The sequence below is a fragment of the Notothenia rossii genome (genome assembly GCF_949606895.1).
Source record: "Notothenia rossii genome assembly, chromosome: 12".
Classification (NCBI taxonomy): domain Eukaryota; kingdom Metazoa; phylum Chordata; class Actinopteri; order Perciformes; family Nototheniidae; genus Notothenia; species Notothenia rossii.
The window spans coordinates 4774331-4787242 of record NC_136911.1 but is presented as its reverse complement, the minus strand read 5'-3'; the positions used below and the strand labels follow the sequence as shown (position 1 = coordinate 4787242).

At 43.1% G+C, this 12912-nt stretch overlaps 1 protein-coding gene across 3 annotated transcripts in view; it reads left to right on the top strand.

The window, feature by feature from the left end:
* ctnnd2a (catenin (cadherin-associated protein), delta 2a) overlaps positions 1 to 11856 on the top strand; it is a 224573-nt gene extending 212717 nt beyond the window's left edge. For 2 of the 3 annotated variants that reach the window (XM_079661477.1, XM_079661476.1), the window contains exons 22-25: positions 3258 to 3384; positions 7723 to 7854; positions 8189 to 8265; positions 9203 to 11856. In XM_079661477.1, coding sequence (XP_079517603.1) covers positions 3258 to 3384; positions 7723 to 7854; positions 8189 to 8265; positions 9203 to 9622 — 756 coding nt within the window. In that variant the 3' untranslated portion in view covers positions 9623 to 11856. The remainder of the gene's footprint in view (positions 1 to 3257; positions 3385 to 7722; positions 7855 to 8188; positions 8266 to 9202) is intronic. The other variant, XM_079661478.1, reaches the window with a different exon arrangement.
* Positions 11857 to 12912: the final 1056 nt, after the last annotated feature.

The following is a 12912-nucleotide window of genomic DNA, read 5'->3' as shown; positions in this document are numbered from 1 at the left end:
TTCGCAGAAAATTATTGAATTCAAAATGCCCCGAACGTTCCTGTAAAATCAAAGGAATACATTCTTTAAACATTTCTTGATTTTTGAACGAATGCTCAAAAACATTTTTGAATGAATGCTCAAAGACTAGAAAAATAAACACCTACTTTTTTGATAATTAATTAATTGTTTAAGTCATTCTGCAAAAAATTGTAGATTTTGCTATTTTCAGCCTTTCATTTGTGGTGATATTCTGAGTTTGTTTAATTTTGTTTTAAACTTAATATCTGTAACTTTTATGCTCACAATACCAGACATTTAAAGAGACGACCTTGTGCATTGAGAAACCAGGTATACATGTTTCACTATTTTCTAACATTTTATACAATTTTTCTTCCAATATTTCGTTTGCACAATCATTCGCACAGTTTGAGTGTGAGCCTGATTTTATTAATTTTTAGACTGTAGAATTTGTGACAATCGCTCAAATACACAGTGCTTTTAATGATTTGTTGCAAGAATGAAAATATGACGTGCTTTTCGTCAGCTAAAACTAATTCATCATCCACTGCCACACAGCGTAAACAGGGAAATCAGCTAGGAAGAGAGGAAAAGCTTCGGTAGACATCAAACCTAGCTGAGGCCTCAGAGGCTGCCTCACTCTGATGTTCACCTGTAGGAGACAGTGATAGACAGACCAAGAGGAGATGGGGGGATAGTTGATATAGCCTTCTCAGTGGAGGCTAACAACAGTATTTACGGATATACTAAAAGCAGAAATGCAGCACACGCTTATGGTTTTCTTGCCCTTTCCAATAAACATAACAGTAGCAGAAAGGTCAAATCCTAAATCAACAGAACCACAAGCAACCAAAATAAAGAAAGCAAAGGTTAAGGTTACATTATTCCAGGGGGGGTAGAGGGATCACGTGTGAGTGAAGAGCTCGCTGCTATAAATCTCTAAATCTGAGTGTGAAATAAGTGATAGAGAGAAATGGATTGAAGGGCTGAAGAATGACAGTGTGCAGTGATGGCCAAGGCCCAGAGGGGAGCCCCCCCACTCATCATGTGTAACCTTTTACAGTTTCTGCCATAATTGCTGTCTGGCATGAGCGCCGCCAGACACACACACACACACACACACACATCTCATTTGTTGGGGCAGTAATCGCTATTTTCCCCCGACCTTCAACTTACCATCCAGTGATGGTGAGAGCAACAGGCGAAATGGTTGCTTGGCAACACTTTTTTTCTGCTCTCATTTTTGCTGTAGGGGCAGAGTAGCATTGTTAAAGGGGGTGTGAGAGATAAAGGGGTGGGGGTGGGTGATGGGGCACCAGAGAGCTTACAGGTGTGGAGACACATGATTAAGTTACAATGTGAGGTTACACAGTATGCACACATTGCACCTCTGACAGAGTGCAAAGTGAGGGGGGAAAAGCTGCTGTCGGATTTGGTCCCATATTAAATTTTGATGTTGATTTAATATTTATTGAACAAATTAAACCTTACTGGCTGGTGGGCCAGACAGCACACACTAATTTATGTGCCAGGAAACAATATTGTTTTACATTTGAGTGGATTCCACAAAGAAACTGAATTATGAAGAATAATGGATTTGACTATTTTACCAAATAAACCTGATAGAATCAAGAGCTGGAACAAGCTGGTATAGCATATACATTATCCTGTGTGCAATACAATGTTTTTCACAACCTTAAAGTAGTAGTAGTACTCGTAGGCAAAGTTATGCACAAAGAACATCTCTCTGACATGTGTGGCTGTGACAGAACATGTTTATATATCCTCCTCTGTACGCTCTTCTCCAATTAGTATCCCTCTTGTGAATTCATTTATTGTAGAGTTGAACTATTCCCTGTTTTGCTCGGGGGCCCCCTTAAGGAAGCCTGCGGATCATTACTGGCCCCCATTTGTGCGCCACATTTATGGGCGGCAGACAGCACACCTCACTCTGCAAAATACATTTGTCATTCAATATTCAGCGACCGTGTGTGAGCAGCAGGACACTTTGTCCAATTGCGTTGGACCCAGTGTTCCATAAGGAGGTTACATGGTGTATAACGAGATGTGTTCGGGGGGGGAAAGGAGAAAGAGAATGTAAAACAAGGTGAGTGAGTCGGAGACCAGAGGAGATGGTGATAAATAGATTAAGCTGAATGAAGGAAGGGAGCTACCTTTGAACTACTGTGTGTCAGAGGATGCAGCTTTCTGTCAGTCCTGTGCCAGGAGTCAGGGGAGGACATGGGACTCAGTCCAGCCTTCCCTCTCTCTCTGCCTCTCCATCTGCGCCTCTCCCTCTCATTACCCCTCTCCTCCTCTCGCTATCTTTGCTCTCCTGTCATTACTCTCCCTCCATCTTCCTCCTCCTCATTACTTTCTGTCATCTTTTGTCTTTCTCAGCTTCTACCCCGTCTCTCCCCCCCTCCCTCATCTCTCTGCCCCGTCTCCTCCATCTCTCATCCTCCAGTCTCACTCTACTGAAGTGATTCACCTCTCCTTTGGACTCAGTCACAGCAGCCTAACCAGTTTTCCCACTGCAGAGCCCCCAGGCACTAAATGTATGATGGAACATGTCTGCATTGGCTTTTATCATGTGCATGCGCTGTCCCTTCAGAGGTACCCAATCATCTAAATGCTAAATTGAATTTGGTTCCAGCTCTGTGATTGTTGTTGACTTTCATAATCCATTTATATGAAAAGGGCTTTGCTCCAATCACCGCTAAACTAATACAGAAACAAAGCTATTGCTTTAGCTATAATTATGCATGTGGATTTGTTAGTTGTTTTTATTTTGTTCTACAGCGACAGTGGGATTTTTACTAAGCTCAGGCTTGATGCAAGTGTTTCAATTGGTGGTGTATAAAAAGTGTGGGTGTTGTGATGGCTAGAATGCATGGTGGATTCACCTACCCCAGTGGTAAACCCAATAAATATAATATTGATATTTCTCAACAAAATATTCATGTTTCAGTTAAACATGCAGACTTCAGATTTAGCTCTTCAACTGAATCAAGAGCAAAACCCATGAAAACTTTCCATTTCCTGCCAGGTATAATTTGTCATAATTTTCATAAAAAAACATATATTTGTTTCAAATGTTGCAAAAAGAATGGACCATGTGACCGTAGACCTCTCTTTGTACACATCGATGTATAATGTGTTTCACTGTGAACACTAAACAAACACTTCTCCAAATGTATATTGGTCTTGAAGACGAATGATAAACAGTTTCTTCTTTGTTTGTGTTTGTTTTGCAGGATGGTTACTCCCAGTATCACTTTGTGGGCTCTGCCTCAACGATAGAGAGGGACAGACAGAGGCCCTACTCCTCCTCACGAACTCCCTCCGTCTCCCCCGTCAGGACGTCCCCCAACAACCGCTCTGGTGAGGAACACATATGACATTTACTATGAATAGTATATACTGTATTATATGCTTCAGTGTTTGCGTGTATCCCTTCTTCTACCTCAGCTTTCTAAACGTCACATGTTGCAAAGTGATTTTCCCCACCTAAAGAAGATTAAAATTAAGAGGTTAGAAAAAATAAATAATGATCTGGCAATGGGGCCTTAAGAAGTTCAGGTGCCGCAGTGGATGACTCTAAAAATTGTGAGAAAAATAGACCATAGTGCTTTTTACCCAAACAGCAGTTTCCATGGCAGGAGTTTTCCACAGCAAATCATCCACCTGCCCTCAACTGATGTAACGTCTTGTAATAATTTGTATTTGAAAACTTACATTTGGATGAAGGTGAAGCAACATTAAGATAAGAAAATTAGAAATGGTTCCTTTGGTGAGTTTCTATTATTTGATTGATTTAGTTTAACTTCTAATGTCAGCATGTTGGTAGATGTGGCATGGTACATATTAAAGCAATCGATTAATAATGTATAGGCTACGTTGTTTCTTTAAATCGTTCAACAACAGAAGTGTTAATCAGAAAATTGTGTTTTTACGGTCAGTTTCATAATACATTCTAGATACGGGTCAGTTATAAATGATTTCCCCTTGTGAAAATGGTCCACCTTTTTGGAATTGAGTTAAGCAAGAGGTGCAAAGATAAAACTAACTAAGACTTAAGATAATGAACACATGTATGTTGGACATGAGTATAGGCAGAAGGTACACGTCACACATGGATTCTAATGAGCTCTAACTTCAGACATTTAGCCACTAGCATCAACATTTACCAGTCGATCAGTCTAAATAGCTGTGCTCTCCTCACTCAGGCTTTCATGCTGTATAATTATGGTTAGCCTTTAGCTGGAGCCCATTGGCCTTCATGCTTAGCAAAGGGCACATTAGCATTAGCTGTTAGCATCGGTAGTAGAAGGGCCTTCAGCTGAGCTTTCTCCTCACCGGGCTTAGCAAGCTGATGAGGCAGAAAAGTGCTTTTCCTTCCTCCCGGCTTAGAGAGGTCTTCAAGGACCCGGCTGAGAGAGAGACAGAGGGAGAAAAGTGTGTATTTGTGTCTGTGTGTGAGGAGACAGAGAAAGAGGGAGGGAGAAGATAAACAGCGAGGGAGATAAAGAGAAAAAGCAAGGAGGCAAGAAGAATTAGGGATTGAGGGATGGTTAATGCGGTGAGAAGGATGTGAAGCATGAGGATTTGACTTTGGCAAGCGACATTGAAAATAAGGAGTTTTGAGATTGTAGTGCGGAGAGAAATGTGTGGATGCCAGTGGAGGAGGTCAGAGAAGGTGGGAAATATCTCCCATCTCCTCTCCTCGCCTGCCCCCTCGTCTTTCCACTCTACCGCCCCTTATCGTTCACCCGTTTCATTCTTCTCCTCCTCTCTGCAGTTCTCCTACTTTCTTCTCACCTCTCCCTCTGATCTCTCACTCTCACTACAGGCTGCCTCAATACCCATATACACACACCCACCCCCGCATGCATCTGTATCTCCTCTTTGCATACGCTCCAGACTGCAATCCGGCCCTTAGAGATGGATCAAAGCAGAAGGAGTAATGATGGCGTGCAGGCACACTGGGAGGGGAGGAGAGGAAGAGTCAGTGTAAGGACAGAGTGGAGAAAGAGAGAGGGATAGAGAGGAGTAAGGGAGGTTTGCAGGCTAAGAGGAAGACAGAGAAACAAAGGAGGGGTGAGACCTCTTTATCGATCATCCCCCCACAGGGTCCTGCTGTGTTTTGCACTGATAGAACGAGTCTCCCAGCTTCTTATATCCTGCGGTTAAAGCCAGGTCCCCACGGTAACCAAAACAAGTAGTGATGGCGGTGTCTCCCGCGGTGTGTGACAGCTCTGAGCATCCGCCTTAATAGAATTCGCTGCAGAGGTGACAAATGCTGAAAATTAAATGTCAAAAGTGTCAAAACATTATAAAAGCCTGTAGCTCCTGTCTCCCCTGTTTGCTTTGCTAAATGTTTGAGATGTAATTCAACACAGCCATTTTGTCGGACAAATGTGCGTGTGTGTGCATAATAGAATATCTCGGTACAACACGAAAAGGCTGAGTAACAGAGACAAGGTTAGGATGCTACTTTGCTTTTTAATGTCAAACTTGAAGGGCTGGTTAAAGTCATTTCTTTGAAATCTCACTTTATCTGTTTGAATACCAAAGTCCCTCCTGAAATATTAAATCCTTTATTATATCATGCCAGTCACATTTGTCACACACGTGTTTTGCCCTGCCTCTATTATCTGGCTATAATAGAACAGCCAAAGAGAACAAAGACTTTTTTATCCTGATCTTTGGCGAGCCTTACATCTCTTTTTTTGTCCAGAAACGTGGGAAATGTTTCTGCTTAGGCAACTGAGAGTAGTGCACTCCATTAACTGTGTGTGTGTGTGTGTGTGTGTGTTGGGAAGTCTCACACACGCATGCACACACACACGCATGCACACACACACACACACACACACACACACACACACACACACACACACACACACACACACACACACACACACGCATGTATTGAGTATTGAAGCAAGTGTTTCTCTCCAATAGCTACAGTCCTCATCTGCAATCCTAAAAGCTGAGTTAAACGGGGGCCTAAACAGCTTGTGTTTAGAATGTCCTTCACTTCTGGAGGTATATATACTGTGTGCATATATTCACTGCATGTGTGTGTACAGCAGGCAGTTACAGGAATGTTTAGCTAAGCATGGCTAAGGGTCTGATACACAGGTAGGCAGGATTCTGGCAATTCAATGTGTCAAGATAGCAGGGTAAGCACCATAAGTATGCCATAAGGGGATTACATTGTGACATGCTGAGTGTGTATGTGCGAGAAAGTGGAATAAATACAGTGCATATATATTATGTGTGCTGGGTCTGTCCTCCTGTGCATGTATAGGTGCACTCAGGCATGTGTGTGATGATGCGTTCATGTGTGTAAATTATATGAGTAGATCTAAACGCTGACAGACAGAAATAGTGTGAGGTTTTAAAACTGAAAATAGGAAAAGGAATAGCATTTATTGTCACAGTAACCGATAAACTAGCTGCAACGATTACCCGACTACATGAAACACCTCCCATCAGTTATATCTTGGATGACATTGAGAGTGCATGGAAACTATCAAATACATTTAGATAGCAAAAAAACTCACACATTTCCACCATGTATTGTATAAAACATTTTGTAAGATTTATATAATCAACACTGTGAAATAGTACCATCTATTTTTAAGTCTGTTGAAAAAGAGCACCTAGGGAACATGATGCATGGGGTTGATTGCAGCGTACTTGAGCTCATTGGACTGGGAGGTTGGGATTACTCACACAGAAATGGAAATGAACATCTACTGCGATTTTCCATCCACTTGCCATCCAAAGTGGATCGGTAGCAGCACTATGATTTTCTGTCATTACTTATTTTGGTCCAGAAATTTTGCGTAAATCCCGACAGTATGAGAAAGAGAAGAGAGACAGACAGAGGCAAGAAAAATAAGCAACAAAAGGGGAGTGAAAGAGAAAGAGGGTGAAACTTGTCTGACAAAACTGGTCATTATTTGGCCTCAACTTGAAGATCTGTCAGCCTTTATATTTGATCACCATGACAATTATTTTTAATATGGCTTAGAAAGTACTCCATCATTGGCGTACCTGTATGTCTTTTTTGTATTTCTATTGCCTGAGAACTCTACTTTTTGGGTTTACATTACCGGTCATGCCATTTGTCATCCTTTATGAGGACCAAAGAATAAGTGTGTGTGACGGAACCATGTCCAGTGATCACAAGCAGATACGAGCTGACTGTATCAATCTGTGTTCCACCTGTCAAGTCTCAGATCTGGATATATCTTTTGATATTTGGTTGTGGTTCCTGATTTGAGAAAATATGTACCACATACAAATTTGATATTCAAATAATGTATTCAAAACCTGGTGTGTGTATGAATTCCCAAAAGTCCTTGATGGAGGTGACTCCTTATGCTGACAAGCTAAATGATGAATAATGACTGTGCATCTTGAAAGACCGAGACACACACACTGAATGTACATGCTGTCCAGGGACTATTGCTCATTATTGTGTGTGTGTGTGTGTGTGTGTGTGTGTGTGTGTGTGTGTGTGTGTGTGTGTGTGTGTGTGTGTGTGTGTGTGTGTGTGTGTGTGTGTGTGTGTGTGTGTGTGTGTGTGTGTGTGTGTGTGTGTGTGTGTGTGTGTGTGTGTGTGTGTGTGTGTGTGTGTGTGTGTGTGTGTGTGTGTGTGTGTGTGTGTGTGTGTGTGTGTGTGTGTGTGTGTGTGTGTGTGTGTAGCGAGCGCTCCAGCCTCCCCCAGAGAGATGATGAGTCTGAAGGAACGCAAGTTGGACTACGATTCCACGGCAACCAATGCTGGTTTCCATAGCAACAAAGGAGAGCACACATCCCGGAAAGACGGCATGGCAGGTGTGTGTGTGTTTGTGTGATGGAGAGACAAAATGAATGAAATGATTCCTCTTTATCCTTCTTTCTCTTCTATTTTCACTCTCTACTTCTCCTCTCGTTTTCTCCCCTTCTTTTGTCCCACATAATTGTTCTTCTCTTACTCACACACTTTGATTTTTCGTTATCTTTGCCTGTCATTCTTTTCCAGCGTCTTTCTCTCACTGCTTTTTCACTATCCCTCCTCTCTGTATTTAATTTTTAATTTGAATTATTATTATTAGCAGTGGTTATCCTTATCATTCATTCACTTAACAGTGTTTTCTTTCTCTTTCCTGTCCATTCTGCATCCATCCAGTTCAAGTGTCCTGTGGAACATCTACATTGTTCCGAAACTCTTACCTGACCGCCAGCGATGACATCAAGCAAAACCAGGTGGGTTAATAAGGACTCTATAAATATACTTCAAACTTTACACGTTGGCACGTACAAACAGTCACACACCAGCACGGCAGGTTTTAGCAGTGCATGCTTGTCGTCAGGGCTCTCATAAATTGGCATATGCTGTCATGACAAGGTGGTTATTAGGAGAGATAGCAGCAGGAAGGAAGATGCACACACACACATTCACATAAAAGGTGTCCCACTGTGATAAGAGAGCGTGCAGCAGAAACCACCCCCCCCCAGCTCTGGCAGCGTTGGGATACTACAACCTGAAGCCCCACCCTGCGGGCAATTAAAATCATCACCTTGGTTGGTTGCGCTAATGATTTGCTTCTGATTAATGACTCCGCTGGGGAGGAGGGAGGAGTCACAGACAGCAGGATAGCCTCTGAATAGGATTATGACATTGTCAAATTCGTATGTTGGATCTTATGTATTAAATACATAATTCCTCTATAAGTTTTTTTTTTCTATAAGTCCACTTTAGGTTTAACCAAGGATGGTTAACTCAACTAAATACCTGACATTTCTGAGAAAAGGGATTTTAACACATACAGTATGACTTCATTTTGAAAAACACACACACACACACACACACACACACGCACACACACACACACACACACACACACACACACACAATCACTAACCTGTGTTACAAAGTTAGAGATGAATTGCCCCCTTCAATACCTGCATGTAATAGAGAATTCACAGTAAGAGTTCCTTCCTTCAGGTCTTTCCTATCTTTGTACAAGTACTGCCTGCCTTTCTGAAACCTTCTCCCCCATGTGCTCACTCTCCTCCCGCCACCCTCCTCTCCATCTCTCCCCCTCATCTCCCTCTCTGATGACTCTTCATTTCTGCCTGCTGCACTTAACCCCCACCTACCACTTTTCCGCCACTTCAACCCCCCCCTCCCCCGAACCAGGCTCCAGCCCAGCCCTGCGTCGTGCTCCCTGTGCCCCAGCAGGACAGCCCGTCATCAACCTTGCTAAAAGACTACGACCCCTACCCTCCCCCTCCTTCCTTCCCCCAGCCCCAGCCGCCGCAGCCTCCCCCTCACAGCCAGAGCCGGAGCTTTAATGAAGTGTACTACGAGGACCAGGGACCCCCAGCTCCTCCCTCCCAGCCCCAGCCGCAGGTCCAGGCTCAGGCCGAGCCTCAGGCCCAACCCCAGCAGCCCCCAAGCTCCAGCGCCGCCCCCCGGGACCCGCGGGAGGACCTGCGCATGCATCTGGGCCTCAAATCTACCGGCAACTACGTGGACTTCTACTCGGCCTCTCGGCCCTACAGCGAACTGAACTACGAGACCAACCACTACCCGGCCTCACCCGACTCCTGGGTCTAGTCAGACCTCGACCATGGGGGGGCAAGAGAGAGTCTGTGTGTGAGTGTGTGAAAGGGATCATTTTTGAAAGAGATCAACAGCAGATTATCACAAGTAGACAGCAAGTGGCGTGATGAAACTGGATCTTGTAGCCAGTGGCAGCACATGTGTGTTCACCAGAAGAAGGGGGAAGCTAGACGGGGTTAAGTAAGGAAGTCAGGTTGAGTGACAAAGAGAGACTGTGCATGTGCATGCGGACATTTTCCCTTTTTCTTTTTCCCCCAGACAGCTTTATTTCTTCAAAGTCAGCTCCATTGCGCCGGTGAGTGGATAAGGGGGAGTAGGTATGAGGAAGTGTGTTTGAAAGGGTGAGAGAGGAGTGGGCCGGAGAATATAGAAAGAGATAAGAGGACCAAGCAGAGACCTAGAGAGAGGAACGAGATGGGATCAGGAAATAATGGGGAGCAGATGAGGGAGAGCTCTTACTCTGTAGGAGCAGAAAGGGTCCTGACCTTTTTTCTGAAGACAGAAGGAATGTGAGGGAGGCAAAGATGGCATGAGGGTTCTTGAGTAGGTCAGAAGGAATGAAAGCACAGAAAAAGATGAAAGCACATGAGGCACAAGGCAAGAAGTGGATGTTTACCATTTCACCCAAGTGACAAACGTAGCACTGCTTTTATCCCCCCCTTTTTTGTTGCGATAGCCTTGCCGCCTACAGATGCTTCTCCAACAGTTTTCAAAGAATGTCATCTTCAAAAGACTTTTTTTTTAATCATTATTTTACATCTTTTTTTATTTGTACTTTTCTAAATTTTCACAAAAGCATTTTTATTTTATGTGTACAGTTCAAAGGTGATATAGTGTGTATATTACACATGTTTTTGATGGGGCCACTTGTGAAAACATGATTTATTTCCCCCCCATACCCGACTACTGACTGAATCAACAAAGCAACAAAAAAGAGTGCGAGTGCGAACACGAGAAGCAGAACAGACATGCTCATGATGGATGTCAGTGGACCCTTTTTTTTTTGCCCTTTTCCCCGCCGGAGAGGAAACCCTGCAGTGTTTGTGTTCTTCTCCATCAAATGAATTTTGTTGTGGACATGTTCAAACGTCAAGAGCCGTTCAGGGCTGCCACAGCATCCGATAGGCAGAACAGCACCGCTCCAGAGTCCCTGATGACAAAAGTGCTTTTTCACTGCCTAAAGAATATTTGTGTATGTTTAAAGCACACTCTCTGTCTTTGGAAAATCTTTTCCTTTTTGGGAGCTGATCTGTTTGACTTTGTCAACTTTCAGTGGTTTCTCATCATCACTTGTGCATAACAACTGGTCCGTCTCAGAGCCACCGTGACATTTCAGTGTACAGTAGAGAGAAAGAGAAAGAGAGAGACATGACATTGTGCCAAACTTTGACACCTAGTGGACTGGTCCTAAAGGACTTTAAAGGGACATTCTGTCGAAGTTTACAGACAATGACTGAATGACTCCCTCTGCTGTTTGTATTTTCTTGTGTTTTGATCAGGTGAAGCCGTAATTATTGCTGGGGATCATGGGTAACATCTCCCTCCCATAGATGTACAGACCTGCCTCTCTATGTTGGCTGAGCATGTGTGGGCGTGCTTGTGTAGGGACACATGTGTGCGTGCGTTTGTGTACGTGTGCATGTATGTGACAGGATGTGTGGCCCGTGTGTGTACACGTAAACTTGAGCGAGCGTATCTATGCATGCATGTGTGTAGTAGTGTGTGTGTGTGTGTGTGTGTGAGTGTGTGTGTGTGCGTGTGTGCCTCTGTTGCGTGTAAGTGCGTGTGTGTTCCTGTATAAATCAATGTCCAAACAAGGCATTCCTACCGACAGTTTGTCCAGTTTTACAACATGAAAAACCAAGGTAAAAATCACTAGAATGAATTGTTGATATAGAATGACAAATCTATGAATATATGAATATAAATATAAATATATATATAATTTTTATGTGCAGATGTCAGTGTCACTAAATGCAACAAATGTTCGCGGAGAAAAAAATGATTATGTGGTATACAACAGAACTCTTGTTCACTTGACCTGTACGTGGAAGCTGCTGATCGGGCCCCCCCCCCCCCAACCCCCTCTCAATCGAGACAAAAGAGAAATCCCACCTGAAGATGCTCAGGCTCTGGTGCGAGTTGTGTGTTATTGTGTGTCCATGCTTCTTAGATGACCCTACTGAGAGACGACCGTACTTGAACACAAGGAAAATAAAAAGACTCTTTGCAATCAAACACCATTGTCTCCGCCACTGTTAATCATTTAATAACTGATGAAAATGTGTCAAACCCTTTCCTTAATTAGAAACTATCAGATGTTTTCTTCACGTGTACACTATAAAGTGTTTTCCTCTCAAGCAAATCTGAATCATGTGATGCATGGTGTAGGTTCATCTGACACACTTTGATGTGTTTTAGCTTTATTCCCGTTTGTGCTCGTTCTTTCAGTCTCTTTTTTTGTTCAAAAGGACTTTAGTGGGCTTTGAAGAGTTAATAGCATGATGCCAGAACCATTACCCTCCCACGACTTCCTATGGTTTATGAGCATGACTTTTAAAAATGGTTCTGCAGAACACAAATTACAGGTATCAAAGTCATGTGCATATCAGGTCAAACCAAGATACACTTACAATTGATGTCAATAAGAAGACAGCGTGGATGAACATGACTCACATATATAAAGCAATAATCTAATACACTTACCTTAAACAGCAGGGGTTTAATATTTGAATGTTACGCTGCCTCTGAGTGACAGCATTGAGACTCATAGCGGTGTTAATAGTATAAAACATGAGACGTAAAGCTAATAGAAGGGCTGCTACATCCATCAGCCTCTATTGTCACGTTAATGACAGTGGACCGACATGAAAGATCCACTAATGGAAATTCACATGTTCCACAATACCCATTTTTGTATTTTTCCCATGCTTTGTTCCCTTTCTGCGTCGCCCCCTCCGACTTTGATCCCATTCATCCAAATATCCTGAGATTGAAGTGAACTTGAAGCATTAAATGAATGAGGCTGAGCAGCATTTGTTACAACCCATTGGAATTCATGTCTCCCCCTTCTCTCCCCCTGCCTTCTCCCTCTTTGATGCTTTTAGGCCTGTGAAATGTAGTGTTGGGTAATAACTCCATTGCGTTGATTATTAGCCTTCACAATAGTGGCTAGCCTCTTCTGTGTGAGCACAATCCCATAGTGGAAGGCCGGTGTAACTTAATGTGGCATGAAAATAGCTCCTCAATTTCCCTCCGCACAGCCTCTCCAGAAAGCCCCCTGT